Below are 17,432 nucleotides of genomic sequence, written 5' to 3'. Positions count from 1 at the left end.
CTTGAGTAAAAATAAAAGAAGAGGATTCGCGTGGAAAAAATGGCATCCAACAACATTCCCCCCTTTCGAGTAAGAAAATTGGGACAAAAATAGGGCAAAACATGGAAGAATAGAGAAAATAAGAGGAAAATCAGGATAACATAGGGAAGAAAAAAAAAAAAAAAAATATATGATTTTTTTTTTTTAAATCGGGAAGAAAGAAAAAAAATCGGGGAAAAAATCTTGAAAAATAAAAAAAAAATCTGGAAAAATCAAAAAAAAAATCAGCAAACTGATTTAAATCAGGTTTTTATCAGGCCTGCCCTTGTCCCTATGTTTTTCCGTCATTGTATTCCTCGTCTATAGATTCCCTGGCCTGTTGTTCTGTCACTACATTACCCCGTCGCTTTCTTCCCAGAAGTTATGTTCAGTCAATCCTGCTTTAGTGACTACTAAAGAGACATATTACTTGCCTGAGAAGACCACAATTTTCATTTCCTCTGAAATTACGTTTCTTATAGAAAGAACATGTTTAAGTTAACCACTACATAAAGACAACCTACTACCCATCCTCTCCAACCGGTGCTTTAGTTCTCCTTAGAATTATAAAATCAAGAAATATTACCAACAGACTACCAACAGTCCTTTTCTTCCCCCACTCTCTCTGTGTAAAGACGACCTGTTTATAAAGATCGCTCTTTGCGTCTCCCTTGGAGGTCTTTCTACACAGGTTTTACTGTCTTTTCTCATAGACATTGGCTCAAAACAGCTACTCACATCTTCCTCCTTGTACTTGAGGAAGCCTTCTAGCTCCTCACGCTGCAGGGTACGAAGCTTCTCAGCCAGGCCGCTCAAGAAGGTGGCCACTGTCTCTGGTGTCTTGGCCATGCGCATCTCAAGGATGTACTCGGCATGGGTGGAGTAACCTAGTAATTTAGCCAGCTGTAAGAGAGGAGAAAGAGATGCAGAATTCATCAGTTTAGGTGACATAACAAGCTGCCAAGACCATTTATTTCAGGGGGGATTTGTCTCATTCTCGTAGTTCAGCATTATTTGAAGAGTTCTTTGGCCATGTGTGTCTCATTTTTTGTCATAATACATGAGAGAAGATTAAGATACAAAGTCCCTTAAATTGAAAACCTCAGTAATGGGTCAGACTGCCACAATTTTTTCTTATTTTCTTAAATACAATGCAGACATGAACATAGCTATGAAAAAGATATCTATATACATTTAGGAAAAGCAATCTACAAGGGTGATCAATGAAAATGTTACATATTAACTGTTATTCAAGCAAACTAAAAAGCTGGGGATATAAAGGAAGAACCTATGAGAAGTCAACTACAACACTTCTGCTCTTACCTTTGCACGTATCTCCACTAGTTCTTCCAAGATTTTGGTGTTTTCCACCTTGCATCTGTAGATGAATAAAGTACAAGTTGAGTAATGGACAGCCATTGCTACTTGATGCAACTTAGAAAAATGCTTTTGTAAATACCGCTGGTCATTTTGGAAGAGAAACCAACATTGGCCCCTGTGTTAAAGGTCCACTCTTATATACATGTAGTCTAATTTTTTAAGCAATATATAGTATTTCTAACGATGTATTAATAAGAATATGCCCTTCTTATATAGCACATATCATAAATACGTCTCTATGAGCTGTAATGGAGAGAAGGAACTACATTACATCACATACACATTACTAACTCAGCTAATTTGAAGAGCCCATACCAATAGTGGTTGAAACTTTAAAAATAATCACAACTTTTTCAATTTATGTCTGATTATATTCAAACTTTCACCAGTCTGCCTTTTTATTCTTCTGCTTTCTTCTAGAGCAGTTTGCTTCAAGATCGATTACCCTTTAATATTCACCGTTATTATGAATACGAGAGCATTAGTTATTACACTGACACCAATCAAAGAATCCAGAAATATCTCTTCCAACCATTTTGTTTTTCTTTAAAAGATTTTGGAGCTTTTCAAAGACCTACAGGGACCGTTCCAGTATACAAATGATGCACAGGTTTGAGTGCGTCGGTAGGGATTGTGTGCAAATGGTACCTTTGAATGGTTTTAGACCAAATTCAAAGGTACCGCGTGCACACAATTCCACCGACCCACAAATTAAACCTGTGCATCATCTGTTTTATAAGATGGGGCCCAAAATTTTCAAAAATACAAAATGATATTTTAAAGATTTACCAGATGCATGGCTAAATCATTCGTCCGGTAATTAAAAGACGCATGATTTTTAAATTTACATTATTTGTCTTTTGTTACTTAGTGCAATGGATTTAAACAAATATAGAATAACTTAGGCCTAAACCTCAACAAAATAAAATCAGGCCTAACTGACCTTTACATGAAACCATAACAAAAGAAAGTCATTAAATCAATAAAAACTTATTTTGCATTCAATCTAAATTAGAAGAGGTCTGGATCTTGTCCATATCAAGTACAGAAATTGAGGCTTTATGTGTGGTGCTTCCTGGCCCCTCTCGCTTCAGTTTCACCAACACAGCCTCGAGAAATTGAAATTTGTTACAGATATCTAAAGTACAGTGATCCAAAAAGTGGCGTTGTATGCCACAGCGAAGGTACTAAAGTCTAAGTTTACAACTCACCGTCAGTCTATGTACAGAAGCATAGAACTTAGTTTAGAACGATAACAGTTTGTCCAATTCTGGCATAAAAATATCTCCTAAATTGACGTTCTTGATCTGTGCAAACTTTTCCAACTTTGAGAAGCCATACTTTAATTGAAATTTTTATGCTAGTCGGATCTGAATCATCCAACAATTTAGATAATTCTTCTTCTTATAGAAACTGGAAAATCAAATCGCCGCTGCGATTTCGCCATCTTGTTTTGGGTTTGGTTGTTTTTCTTAGTGGAGAAGAGAGAAAGTGCAAGCAATCGGGATATTGGTGTTATCGATTCCAATATCGCATATATCGTGTTGATATCGCGTGCATCCAGTAAAAATAACTACACGGTAATTGACCAATCAGCTTGCAGGAATTCTTCTAACCATCTTATAATATATCATAGATTATCAAATCCCATTATGTATTTATATATAAGCATTGACTGGAAGCCAGTCAATCATTAAGATGTACATGCTGTAGACTGTACCTTGAATTGAAGGCAGTCTCCACCTTGCGTCTTGTCTCTGGGTTGTGTGCCTTTCTCATCACGGGGAAGTAGTCAGGGTACTTCAAGGTTACCTTGCATTTTCCTTCAGGGGTCTAGAGAAGAACGTGTAAGAAACAAAGTAATACGACAGTTAACATCTGAATTATTCATACCCCTTGTTAATTTTGTGTTTTTTGTAACTCAAGAATGAAAGTAACCCTGTAAGTTGGGGCTTTGATCGGATCGGAAGATCGGAGCGACACCCTCGCACCTGTGATCGGTATCGGCAAAAATCAGCAAAACATGCGGGCCGCCATCTTGGATTATAATGTAGGCATGCATTATAATCCAAGATGGCGGCCCACATGTTTTGCCTCTTCTGTTAGACCAATATTATTAATTTCAAAGTCACAGAAAAGGCACTAAATATCAACAAACATGGTCTACATCTTCCAAATGACAAAATAATCCTGGCCATGAATTTTTTTTAAAGCATTTGACAGCTAAAAACTTGAAAATTTTCAGCATTAAAAAAAAAAAATAAATAAAAAATAAATCCGATCATTTTTATTGAACGCGATCGGAAATTATTATCCGATCACCCCTGATCAGCTCATGATCGGCCCCCGATCCAACGATTGGTTACAGGCCTAAATGAAAGGTGTACTGGTTTAATTATGGCCTTTGTTGAATACTTTGAGACGTAAGATGTAAATTGTGTCGCGTTCTCGAGAAACCTAAATCGGGACGAATCAAATTAAGCAAATAAGATACTTACCTTTTCAAGACGCTTGATGATGTCATCTGGTAATCCACCTGCAAGAATCAGAGGAAACATCAAAACCTGTCAACTGCATCCACATGCAAAGTGTCAACCCTTTTCTATACCTCTAATCCCTGACTAAAACATCTTTTCCATCCTTAGATTCCTTTTTGAATTCAGATATTTTCATCAAGGTTCTAGTTGGAAGCAGTGCTCTGTGATTGGATGCTCCACATGTAGCTTCCCTTTTTACTATGCTCTTGCAGCCCAACCACACAGACAAGATTGGCCAAGAATAGACAGAACGAGAAAACAAATTTACTCTGAATAGCCAAGGTTTCGTCTTTTGGCATAGTTACTGAGGTATTACAGGATAATTTACTCAGGTGTCAAGTTGGAATTAATTACAGCAGAAATTTTTCTGAAAAACAGATCAGCGAAAGTCAATATCCTAGACAAGTCAATGCCAATATGGTTGGTCATGGCCAATGAAAATATTCATATGCAAGCTACTATTATTATCATTTATTTATTGCAACCATAACATGAAGTTGGATTTAACAGAACCTTTCAGTTGATTGATAAGCTTTTAACAATTCCTGAGCATTCCAAACCCGTTTCTCTTACCTAGCTCAGCCTCTGCAAACTCCAGGATGGTGTTCTCATCGTTGACGTTCTTGTTGTAGTCAATGCCAATGTCACTGGCTCTCTTCTTCAAGGCCTTGACCTGATCCTGGACGTCCTTGGGTAGATGCAGACCTAGAGGATGACAGGAGATGAACATGTTTAGCCTTCCCATATCCCAATTACCCATAGGTATTTCCAAAGAACCACCTCCTTCCTCCATCTGTTAAAACTGCGTAACTCACTGTTGAGCCTCTTAAGTCTCTGAACCATTTCTGTTACTCTGTTTTATCTTGTACTCCACCTACACAAACCTCTTAGCTTTAGATTTTCACTCATTCTCTGATTATCAAAACTACATTTTCAAAACCCCTCACTCTCCGTACCCCTGAACTATTTGTGCAACTCTGCTTAATCTAGTTCTCCACATACCTATTAACTGCAGGCCTGCCTACATTGGTTCTCTGAAGATAAACACCACTTCAAATAATTTCCACTCTCCTTAAACCCTAAAACTTGTCATTTCTGCGACCAACCATTATTTTCTTCTCAAGGTATCTCTTAGTTTCACGCTTCAGACTGCTCACATCAGTCATCTTATTACCTATTCCTCATGTCCAAGCAACCCGCTCTGCTAAAACATCTGAACACACCATTCCTGTGACCCAGTATGAACTTCTCCTACAGATGTATCTTTGCTTCAGGTTTTCACTCATTTCCATGAATACCTACACTGTATTTCCAAATACACCCACTCTCTCAGCCCCTCAACTATTTGTGACACTATGCTTGAACTTCAGGCCTGCCCCACATTGGTTCTCTGATGTTAAACTTCACTTCCAATAACTTCCATTCTCCACAAAACCCTGAAACTTACCGTTTCTGCGACCAAGCTTGATCTTCTTCTCAAGGTATCTCTTAGCTTCATGCTTCAGACTGCTCACATCCGTCTTCTCTTGGAATGCAACAAGGTTGTCAAACACATCTTGACGCATACTGAAACATGAACAAAAAGCATGTGCATGAAATTTACAATGTAATTTTAGTGACCCCGACATTTGCTTTGGTAACAACTGCTTTGGATTTCATTTCATCAAAGATCAAGACTGAACGGAAACAAAATGCAGACAGGAAATGATATATATTTAGAAATTAGAAAGAGAGACAGACAAATGGGGGAAGGGGGGGGGGGAAGTGTGAGGTGGGAAGAAAGAGAGTGAGTGAAAAGGCTGCACAAACAGGAGAAAACTATATCAAAATAATGCCTCGAGCTACTTTGTAGCGGAGACACACAAAAAAAGGAGGAACTGCAAAAAGGGCACTACTAAACGAAAAATAAAATAAAACAAAATAGCATCTAAGGTCTAAACCACAAAATAGTAACACTCACCTCATTTCGACATCAAACTCTGAGAGGACTTTATCTGCATCGGTGCTTGCTTCCCTCAGCTCTTTACTGGGAGCGACATGTTGAGGAAAGTCCAGCATGTTACGCATAACACCATACTCACAATCATTGTTAGCCAGGGCCTGAACAGAAGAAAGAAATATAAAACATTTACTTTAAAGGTGTCCTAAATTTTGCGAATCCAAATTAAAGAATAAAATATCTCACTAAATTGTTCATCTTAATACAAATCTTCTATTACATGAAGCTTTGAAATTTATGAACCCATCTAAACTTTCATAAAGAAAAAGATTTTTTTTGTTCGAAATAAAAGATATTTCAATCAATCATGAGCATATTTACATGTATTGAAAATTTATTTTTAATGTTTGACAAATTGGCACATCAGAATTTTTCATAAAGAGTAGGGATATCATGTTTATTCAGGGCAGAGCTGGCTTTTTGTTTGTCTGTCGTCATAGCAGGATATTATGAAATTGAAAATGAAACTTTTGGCAGCACTCTGCTACAACAAAGGCTTTCTACAAGAGTATGTACGCTTGTACTTTGCTTCTACAGTTCTCACATGTCATACAAGCTCCATTGATTGTAATGATCAATACAGTTACAGGTATAATAGCTGGCTGGCTGACTAGTCAAACAAAAGCCACTGAAGAGGGGGAGAAAGGGACCCATTCCCCGACCATAACAAGAATGCAATGGAGCATAACATGACAGAGCATTTAAACCCAACGGGCTCTCTGGCATATAGTGTGCGTACACAGTGCGTAGAGGGTACTTGTGTGCACCAGTGGAACTTCTACACTGAGGAATACATCGTATCGGGAGTACTACCATGGAGACAGCTGCCCAGTTTACATTGTTGCTATGGTTACCCATTACTGTCCTTGGCTCACGGTGAAATGCATCTATTGTCTTGGTGATACAGACTCACAATAGTCTCTCATTCATATAGTAGGACAGGCTACGAGTGTCCTTATGAAAAAAATATTGATAATGAAATACTACTGTATGCACTGCATAAGGAAATGACTCATTTACACACAAGAATAAAGTCCAAACCACCATTAGTGGCATTTGCATACCATGCACACAATTGTGTGGATAACCTGAATTGTTAGAAGGATGGATTATAGTTATCTCTGCAAAAATGTGTAACCTATAATTTTTGTTTAATTGCTTGTCAGGTAAAATGGCTTTCTGACAGGTGCTGGCTGCTCCACAATATCTTTGCATGTCCACAAGGTTCTAAATATATACAAGTAATGAATCGAACTTCTTCATTGTTCTTCTATCTGTAGTGTGATTTAAAAGGCCAATGGAAAACAAATATATGTTTTGAAACTGTTACTTAAAAAAGAGGAAGTAAGAAGCTAATTGTTAAAATTATTTTTTTTAAGGGGGGGGGGGGGGGGGGGGGTAAGCGACATCTACTCAATACTAACAATGGCTGTCCGCAGTTTTATATCTTAAAAAGAGAAGTGATACACACAAAATACACAGGAAACACGTAACTTGGTTTCATACTTCATAGACCTTCATTACCGACTAGGGCTGCGACGTGTAGTCGAATTCTCGAGTATCCGCACGGTTGACAACTACTCGGGTACGATTTCTTGTAACCGAATATTCGGCCGCAAAAAAAAAAAAAAAAAAAAAAAAAAATCTGTCCAGGCCGACGCTTACCCGTGCCTGGGTGAGCGGCAGCCGCTGGCATGGTGCCGTCGGTAAAAATGTTTCCCAACTCAAGCACTGTCAAACTCACCACTCAGAAACTGGGACCAAATGTCTGGATTTCTGTTTGGACATGTAGGAAAATGATTATTCTGCCATCTTTGGTTTTTAAAACAGCATTGTTTACCGACATTTATTACCGACATTCCCAATTTCTTATTTTTTCTTTCACCCTTTTTGTTTTCAGGATATATATTCTCTGAGCTTCGGGGAAGGTATCAATAAAATGAAATAAAACGGGGACTGACACAATTAAGGGCGTCATGTCCGTCCTTTGTTTTCTCGAATAATTTCTATCCATTTTACTACCCTCTTTAGAAGAAAAAAAATTGGATTAAATTATGACTTTTTAATATTTAGTTTTGTCTTTTAGTTTTTAAGGGGGGGGGGGGGGTTCAGCGATCATTTTCTTGATGCATTTTACATGCCTGCTTTGTACAGAGACTTTCACATTATGGGCGATAAATCCTCGGAAGGACACACACATCAAAAGTAGACGGTGAACTCAGAGTTACCAAGTATCACGCATGCCATTTGGCGTGATATCACGCATTTCGAGGGTCTGAAAATGTGCACAATGCGCGCGCTAGATTTTGAAAAAACGCTATATCTTATACCCTCGCACTTGCGCTCGTGCGCCGAATCATGAAAATGTCACGCATTGCCGATATTTGAACTTGGCGTCTCTGTGAACTGTTTTTTCGTTTTTCACATCGCCATCGCACGGATACGGAAACCAAGACGTGCAGAGCGCCGAAGAATTTCCATAAAAAGCTGAAACTCAAAGAGTTTTCTTTCTCCAAAATTTACCATTGTATACATGTAGACCTATTGCACCATCACGAAAATAAGTTGACATGTGCGGCGCGGCCGGTGAGCTGAGCACCTCCATTGCATCGCGCGGAGTGCAGTGCCACTCTACGACTACCGAACAAGATAGGAACTCATGGGGTAGCTAGCCGCGTGCCCACGCTGCTGCAGTGGTTCTCCAGGACCAGCTGTGCCCAACTTCTCTACCACCACTTGTTCACGACACAATACTCACTTGAATAATGTTTTCATACGTCACATTTTCCTTTGAAACACTTCCCACAGCATCGTAAACAGCTTTCGTTGTTACTTTGAGCTCTTCAGCACGGGTTTTGATGTCACTTGGGCTCAAATCCCAGCGAAGACGGTTGGATGAGAGATGTTTCGCCATTTCTATCGAGTCTGCATTCACCAATGTGGCTTGAAACTCGGCGGCAGCTAGCGCAGCACGTGTAATGTGATTGCGATTCGATTGGACTGGCCAGCGTTTCTCGAAACCGTCATAACTACAAGTTCACCGACATCCCATTGAAACGCGTGTATTAAGTTTAACACGCGTTTCAACGGGATGTCGGTGAACTTGTAGTTATGACGGTTTCGAGAAACGCTGCCCAGGTTGCCAAACGGACACAGCTGATGATGGCGACAACAGAGGCGGCCCTCCGGGGGGGGGGGGGGGGGGGGGCACAGTGCCCCCCACTTTTTCAGATTTTTTCAGATTTTCAGATACCCCAAAAGTGCCCCCTTTTAGATAGGAAAAGTGCCCCTTTTATTTTGTAAGAAGTGCCCCTTTTACATAGGAAAGGTGCCCCTTTTACTTTGACAAGTGCCCCTATTACTTAGTAAAAGTGCCCCTTCCCCCTTTTCACCTCTGACGAGTGCCCTTTTTATTTTTGACACGTGCCCTTTTTCCTTCGACATGTTCCCATTTTCCTTTGCAATAAGTGTCCATTTTCCATTCTCATCAATCTTGAAATTATCTTGAATAAGTGCCCTTTTTAATCTCTAGTAAGTGCCTCTTTTCAGGTACGAGAAGTGCCCCTTTTCACTTTTAATAATTGCCCCCTTCACCTCTGATTATTGCCTTATTCAAAACTGAGAGGTGCTCCTTTTAATTTGACAACTTCCCCTTTTTTCCTTTGTAAGAAGTGTCCCTTCTCCTTTTAATAACTACCCCTTTTTTAAACTCGGATGAGCACACCTTTCATTTTAACATGTGCCCCTCTTATTTTCGAATAAGTGCCCCTTTTCCTTATGATAAGTGGCCCTATTAAAAAGAGAGAGCTCCTTCCCCTTCTCACAACTACCCCTTTCCCTTTCTAATAAGTGTCCCTTTTCCTTATGATAAGTGCCCCCATTAAAAAGAAAGAGCTCCTTCCCCTTCTCATAACTGCCCCTTTTAAAAATCTGAACAGTGCCCCCTTTTCATTCACCAAATGCACATTTTCCTTTATTATAAGTGCCCCTTTTACATTTTCATAAGTGCCCCTTTTCATATCTGGTCAGTGCTCCTTTTAACTCTGATAATTCCCCTTTTAATAATGATACGTGCCCCTTTTCCTTTCTAATAAGGGACCTATCCCCTTTTCACCTCTTATAAATGCCCTTATCAAAATCTGATGGGTGTCCCTTTTCCGTCAACAAATGCCTATTTCCCATTTTCGTAAACGCCTCTTTTTCATCACTGGTGAGTGCCTCTTTTCAGGTGAAAAAAATGCCTCATTTTCACCCTTATAATTATCCTTTGTACTTTGACACGTGCTCCTTTTCTTTTCTAATAAGTGTCTTATCCCTTTCGATAATTGTCCCCTTTTCATGTAATCATTAAACGTGCCCCTTATTTAAAGCGAATAAGAGCAAAAGTTCGCTCGCTGCGCTCGCTCGCATTTAAAGATGATATAATTATGTTACTTATCAAAGGTCTTTTCAGTCTTCCGTTATGAGAATGTGCTTATAACCCCATCACGATTGGCTTTTTTCCTCTCTATAAGATGTAATTTTTCACACTGCGACCTCACAGATCTTTAAAATTTTTCTCGCTCGCTTCGCTCGCTCGTAAATGCATATTCAGACATCACACCCAACTGTAAAGTATGATGCTTAAGCGATATCTTGTATGATGTATGAAGAGAAACAAATATTGAAATCATCCCTGATAATGTAATCACAATGTAGGGGTATATACCAATGTCTAAAAAATTGTATATTTTCGCTTTGAGATTTCCCACTGTAGGTGCCCTTTTTTCCAGAAAGTGCCTTTTTTGTTGGTGCCCCCCCCCCCACTTTGGAAGTCGCTCGGCCGCCCCTGGGCGACAACGTCGACGATGAAGGCGACGACGAGGAGGAAAACGACGAAGATAATAGTGATGATCAACAACAACAACGACAACAATTTTTTTTTTAAACACAGTTGTGGCGTCAATTTATTATATAATATATTGGCCTAGTACCGGTAGCCTATACATTTTTTTTTTAGGAGGGGGGGAGGGGGCCGGGGGCTGATTTATCTCAAACATGTAGTCAAGCCACAGAAACAGAGTATGAAACCGACAAAATGTAAACACAAGGCCAAGCAAAAAATGAAAAGGGTAATTACATTCTAACGGCACTTGAAAGATAATGGTAATTTACAACTTCCCGATCCAAACGAAAGGGCTTCAATGTCGGAGTGGATAACATCTAATTATGTCATGTATATGTCCTTTATCTGTGAAATTTAAACGTTAGCAGGGTTCTTATATTCAAATTATGCAAGGAAACCCGTTTACTTGCTGGACTTTATGCACTCAGTGTCAGACACTATTGAGTGACTGACTGGCTTTTTCTTCCTCTTTGGTAATAACATAGTACATAAAATGAGCTGTAAAGGGTACATGAGTATTTTGTCGATCTTCATCAATAATCCACTTCTTAATTGTAATGGCCAAAATTAAACTGATTGAATCTTTGCGCAGCATAAAACGTAAGACCATTCGGTACAATGGTCTGAAAATCAGACTATTCCTTACTGGCTCTATAGCTCTTAAGTTGAATCGACAACTAATAGTCGTTATTTTCCCACTTAAAGACGTTTTCAAGCCCCCCCCCCCCTTTTTTTTTTAGGGAAGTTCTAAATTGGTATAGTTATCTTTCAACTGCCGTTGGAATTTAATCTTTTCATTTTTATTGGCCTGCAAATGGGACATAGTACCTTTAAGTGGGAAATAACGATCATTAGTTGTCGAATCGACTTTAATGATTGCCATCACTAAAGTAATAGTCTAATTTTCAGACCCTTAATTGTACCGAATAGTCGTACGTTTTGTGCTGCGCTCTATAAAGCTGCTCTCTCTCCCTCTCTCTCTCTCTCTCTCTCACACACACACACACACACACTCTCTCTCTCTCTCTATCTCTCTCTCTCTCTTTCACTCTCTCTCACTCTCTCTCTCTCTCTCTCTTCCTCTCTCAATATCAACTGGTCTATTAGTATTAATTAAGCAAATAACTACCGTTGGTGAAGGTGATGGGACAAACTATCACTTCCGAGGCGATCTGGATGTAGCTATCTTTCCGAAGCGAAGCTGAGGAAAGATAGCGTATACATTCTGATCGACGAGGAAGTGATAGTTTGCCATCGCCTGAAACCAAAAGGTGATTATTTCCGGGGATTATTTGCTTTCTATCACATCTAAAACTATTTAACTACAAAAAGAAAAGGACGTGTATTCATCTACATAAAAGACAGCTAGGACCAAATTCTCACCAAAAAAGTTAAAAGTTTAATCCAACCTCTTGAGGGTACGGTGCGCGCATGTGTTTTCTTTAATTGCGCCCATTGGTAATGCGCGCTTAATTACGCCTGTTTCAGTGCGCTTTTGGATAATCTTCAGTGAAAGTGCGTTACCCTGTGTAGATAGTACCTCTATCTTCTGTGAAAGTGCGTTGCACTGTACTATCTACACAGTGTAACGAACTTTTTGCTTCTCCCATCAATAATGGGCGAACTATCTTTCATCACGTGATTTACTTTTGACCAATCGTAGAGCAAGATTCTTAGTATGTGGAATATAACTTGAATTATCTTAGTAAAATGAAATAACAAGTCTTGTGGGGCTTCGTTCTGATATCGTATAGCATGTATGATGTATCAAAGAGTGGGAGTTGAAATAACTCACAGATTGCATTCTCGCCACTTCAAAATTAATTAGCTGTCAGTCATCAAAAGAATATCTATTTCAAGTTTTTTATCGGATGATTCCACTTGGGAGACCTAGACGAAGTGCATCTCTCAGGTATCAATCAATGGCTCCTCGAGAATGTGCTAATTGTCTTGTAAAACCAGAAAGCTTGGAAAAACAACCATCTTGATCTTCAGCTGCACAATTACAAAATACTGCAAGAACACTTTTTACACAATTACAAATTTAAAATACAAGTACTTCAATTGTTTTTCGCGAGGGCTAGGAAGACAATTATTTTGTAGTTATTTGTGATGCATTCCTGGGATGATTAAAAAGCGTGTATAGCATGGGGGGAAAGGGTTTTTATTTACAGAAAGGATCTTGATTTCGCAGCCATCTTGATCGGCGATGAATTTGAGATAATGTGAATACTAAATCCAATAGCCCTAAAAGAAAAGGTTAGGGAAGTTATAGGTCTTATGACTCCTTCGTTTGCCTACATTATATCACTCATTTGATATTCTCATAATCTTCTTTCTCTATTATGATTTTCTAAGTCTCTTTGTCTCTTCACGCTCTCTCTTTCAATCTCTTCAATTTCTCTCCTGACGAGAATTTCATGAGGATACCAACTAATTTGTATTTTACCTGTTTATATGCTTGTGTATTTATCTAGTTTGTTTGTTTTATTCTGACCAAAACAGGGCCTCACGGAAGACCACCAAATTGGTGATAATTATGTGCCACCCTGTATAACTATCAGAAATAGAATAAATAAATGTAGGGCGGATCTAAGCGGAGAGGGGGAACTTTTTTGTCGGAAATTTTAGGGAATTGACCCCCTTTTTAAGTTAAATAAACTTTCCATTTTTTTAATTTCTATTTTTGTCCTCTCTCTTTAAGATTTTGTTGACAATTTTACTCCCACTTTTACATAATCCTGCATGAATCCGCCCCTACCCCCGCTTAGAATATTAGTGTACGTCATCAGTCATAAAGCATAAAAATCCAGTAAAACATACGTTACAGTTTATTCATATCACAATGACGATGTGCATTATTTAATAATGATGGAGATAAATAGAAGAAGAATCAGAAGAAAAAGAAAAAGGAAAAGGAAGAAGAAGAAGGAAGAGGAGGATGAGACGAAGGAGGAAGAGGTAGAGGAGGATGAGAAGAAGATTAAGAGAAAATAAATAAAGAAAGAAAGAAGAGAAAGAAGAAGAAGAAGAAGAAGAAGAAGAAGAAGAGGAGAACAAGAAAACTGAAGCAAAATAAGAAGCTGAAGGCAATGAAGAAAAAGAAGAAGAGAAAAAAGATTAAGAGGAGGAGGAGGAGAAGGAGGAGAAGGAGGGGAGGAGGAAGAGGAGGAAGAGAACATTTGACTGTTATCACATAACATGTGACAGGTTGGTTGATTCATGAAAATTGTCACCGTCATGCGAAAACTGACGTTCCGGATGTCAAGACCTTTTAAGTTCCTTGAACTGATAAACGTGCAGTACGAGATGGTATTAATGGTTTTTAAAGAAATTTAATCAACACCCTGATCAGCGCCAGGCTGGCATAATTATGTTGCCCAAATATCACATTTCTATATGTTCCTAATGTCGCGAACTTGCGAAGCGAGCTGGCGTACAACAATATTGCGACCCTTTTATAATGCCATCCAATTAGGTTGGCCTATTTTTATATCAGTTGATAACTTTTTATTTGATTCGTCATTATAATGATAATATTAAAGATAAAAAAACAATACAGAGACAAGAAAAAGTGTCGATGCCTGAATATCAGGTGACTCATGACTGCATAGTGGTAAATTGGATAATTTAAGGGGGGGCTGCAGTTTTTCCTGCTCCACCTCGTTTGCACAGTCATATTGTAAAAGCTTTCGTGTACGCATAAACGGTATAAATGCAACATATAAATAAAGGCCTAGGCAAGTGTATTCGTGACGTGAATTTATTCAAACCTACTGTGAAAACGTACATAAATACAAATCATTACATCAACAATTCATCATAATGTGTATAGGCCTATTACGAGAAAATGACGTACGCAATAATATTTTAGTAAAAAGTAAATTGTTCGAAATTGCGTAGACAATTAGAAGAATACCTATATAACACTCGTATAAAAGTCCAACAAACTTTTCAAACCCGCAATTTCGATTTAGTTTTAATACAGAGCAGTAGCCTCGATTGGTAAAATGTTTGCTGTCATTTTGCAAACTGGACGTCCTTACTGGTCAGAAATGGTGTAAGTTTTAACAGAACATGTGAACATGATAACCCAGTATCTATTTTTGTCAAAAACTCCACGATACATCAACACAATAAATATCTTCTTACCATAATGGTTTTGGAATAATAGTATATTTGGGGGTAAGATAGGTATGACATTGTGACCATAATAATTCTGTGAAACAAACACATCGCATTATTTCCTTTTAACTTTCAGTTTGTTCTTTGTGTAACACTTAATAATAATGATAAAAAAAATAATAGAATATACGGTGTCTTGTGAAATGTAATCCTTTTTACGAGTGAGGGTGATTTTATATGTTTAAATAGACACAGTCACAAAGGAGACATTTATTCGGACGAGAGGATGTCAACGATTTGAACAGTACGAACATTGCGTTGAATAAGTGGAGCACTGCCGCATTGTATTTAGCGCATTCGGAATGACGCATCGTGACTAGGCAACGGCAATTGAATTATGAAGAGATAAAGTGCATGCGCCAGTATTTCAACACAACGTTTGCACTGCATTCAATATCGTAGGATGTCAATCTCACTTGGTGCGTCAAAGACTGCATGCGCCAGGTGTTGACGCAATCCTATATTATATGTCAGCAGTTGACGCCTTGTATCCAACGGGTATACCACAACGTGTCATCTGGATTGCGTTATACCTACATTTATTAAGTCTAATGTGAAGGAAATAAGTGCATGCGCTAGTTCTTCAAAACAATTTTTGCATTATTCATTTTGGATTTCTCTTTTTTTTGTGCGATGTAACTCTCATACTGGTGCGAGAAATGACCTAGAAAATAGTGCCATGCAGCGTACGTTACACAGTCCTCCTAAGATCCGATTTTTAAAGAAATGGCAATAACATTAGACATGAAAACAAATATAACCTTCCAGATTTAGTTTCTGATTGATGAGAAGAGTACTAAGAACCGGAATTTCAGTGCCTTAAAGCCTTATAATCAGAATTTAAATCGTAAGCCATCACATACATTGTCTGACGTCACTTCAATTCTGAGAAGAATTAGCTTCAATTACCATCTCAAAAGAAGCTTGAAATCCCTTGAATTTTAGACATTATAAATTAGACTATTCAGATCCTCGATCATTCTGATTTTAAAATTTGACTATTCATATTATATGCTGTTGCAAAATTCTTCCAGGATCGCAACGTAGTCGGATCGTATAGTGTGCGATGGGCTATACACAGACTGTTCACCAGACATGTGCATTTGTCATAATTTTGGTATATTCGTTCTGAAATGCAATTATTTTTGGATTCGTTCGATGAGGGTGTACAGAAAGGGATTAAGAGAAGAATTGATTGGGAGCACAAAGACAACTAGCCAGGCATAAACGTCAGAGCTGAGGATGATGATGTCAGCTTGGACCAGGATGCCCAGGACAATGATTGGCATCCAACAGAAGAAATCCGTCCCGACGACCAGCAACATCTTGAAAGCCATCCTGACGTCGTCCGAGGAGCCAGCGGCCTTGCGTCCGACCTCCTGACGGGTGAGACGCACCTTGAAGAAGATAGCGATGTAGCTGACGAGAATGACCAAGAAGCTGATCAGGTTCAGGCCAAGAAACACGGCGATGGAGAACTGCCAGGTCGAGATGGAGGATGAAGCGACGATGTTGTATCGGGTGTGACCGAACTGGGAATACGTGTAGGCATCGATCTCGGAATTGAGGTCGGTGAGCTTGCGGATGAGAGGCAGGCCGACGCAGACATCGCTCAAGCTATACGCGTCTGGGTTGAGTTTGTTGACGAGGATGGAGCCGACGGCGAGGAGAATGGATGCGATCCAGATCATAAAGACAGCCAGACGGGCCGATCCTACGGTCAAACGTCGAAGGGTGAAGGGAAAGATGATGCAAATGAAGCGATCAACGCTGATCAGGGTTACCAAGAAGACGGATGCCTCGCTGCTGAGGAAGGACATGAAGCCTGCTATCTGACAAGAAAGGCTAGACCGCCACTCCTGGGCCCTGCCTTCCCAGAAATACGTATCACCAATCACCAGATCCATGACAGCCAATATAACCATGTACACTCCCATGAGGAAGTCCGCCGCGGCCAAGTTGGTGATCAACGTGGATTGGATGGACGCGATGGCCGACGACTTGGATTTTCCGGTGAGTCGCATGTAGATGACTATAGCGTTCCCGATGAGGGCACTGATCCCTAATATCCAAATGAAGACTTTGACGGTGTTGTTTTGGAGGAATGTTTTACGGCAGGTGAAGAGAGGATGGGGTGGCTCAATGATGGTACAGGTTACACCATCAGGCATGATACAGCACATCCGAGGGTCAAAGACAAGTCTATATAAAAAAAAACATATTAATGTCATTAGCCTGTGGCTGTGAAACATGCATTTTCGAACGGGCATGTGATGTTCTCTATTTTACCAGTAGCACAGGGGGTGTACATTCCATTGCGCCATTATTCTAATGCCACTAATTTACGGGAAATATCTAGGCGCAACCTATAGCCTCACAAAAACTTTGGATTCGATTTAAATCGACATCGACGAAACAACCAACGAGG

At 39.3% G+C, this 17,432-nt stretch overlaps 2 protein-coding genes across 2 annotated transcripts in view; both read right to left on the bottom strand.

The window, feature by feature from the left end:
• Positions 1 to 265: 265 nt before the first annotated feature.
• Positions 266 to 8,940, bottom strand: LOC594682 (neurolysin, mitochondrial). The gene is made up of 8 exons (XM_794115.5): positions 8,693 to 8,940; positions 5,896 to 6,035; positions 5,383 to 5,501; positions 4,509 to 4,640; positions 3,897 to 3,934; positions 3,119 to 3,231; positions 1,342 to 1,396; positions 266 to 921 (listed from the first exon to the last, which is right to left on the bottom strand). The coding sequence occupies exons 1-8, from the start codon at positions 8,846 to 8,848 to the stop codon at positions 601 to 603; spliced, it is 1,074 nt and encodes a 357-aa protein (XP_799208.2). The 5' UTR covers positions 8,849 to 8,940; the 3' UTR covers positions 266 to 600.
• Positions 8,941 to 14,568: 5,628 nt separating this feature from the next.
• Positions 14,569 to 17,432, bottom strand: part of LOC594685 (G-protein coupled receptor GRL101) — a 29,696-nt gene continuing 26,832 nt past the window's right edge. The window contains exon 15 of the mRNA XM_794118.5: positions 14,569 to 17,206. Within this exon, the coding sequence (XP_799211.2) occupies positions 16,144 to 17,206 (1,063 nt within the window). The 3' untranslated portion in view covers positions 14,569 to 16,143. The remainder of the gene's footprint in view (positions 17,207 to 17,432) is intronic.

Source organism: Strongylocentrotus purpuratus, unplaced genomic scaffold (assembly GCF_000002235.5).
Source record: "Strongylocentrotus purpuratus isolate Spur 01 unplaced genomic scaffold, Spur_5.0 spur5_scaffold_3, whole genome shotgun sequence".
In the NCBI taxonomy this organism is placed as follows: Eukaryota; Metazoa; Echinodermata; class Echinoidea; order Camarodonta; family Strongylocentrotidae; genus Strongylocentrotus; species Strongylocentrotus purpuratus.
Note: the sequence above shows the minus strand (reverse complement) of the source record. Positions and strands in the feature narration are given on the sequence as shown.

Excerpts from the sequence above, each read along its gene's own strand:
- LOC594682 (XM_794115.5), bottom strand. The coding sequence starts at position 8,848 with ATGGCGAAACATCTCTCATCCAACCGTCTTCGCTGGGATTTGAGCCCA. Across the intron at positions 6,036-8,692 it reads CGTATGAAAACATTATTCAA|GCCCTGGCTAACAATGATTG; the intron begins GTGAGTATTGTG and ends TCTTCTGTTCAG. Across the intron at positions 3,232-3,896 it reads TCATCAAGCGTCTTGAAAAG|ACCCCTGAAGGAAAATGCAA; the intron begins GTAAGTATCTTA and ends GTTCTTCTCTAG.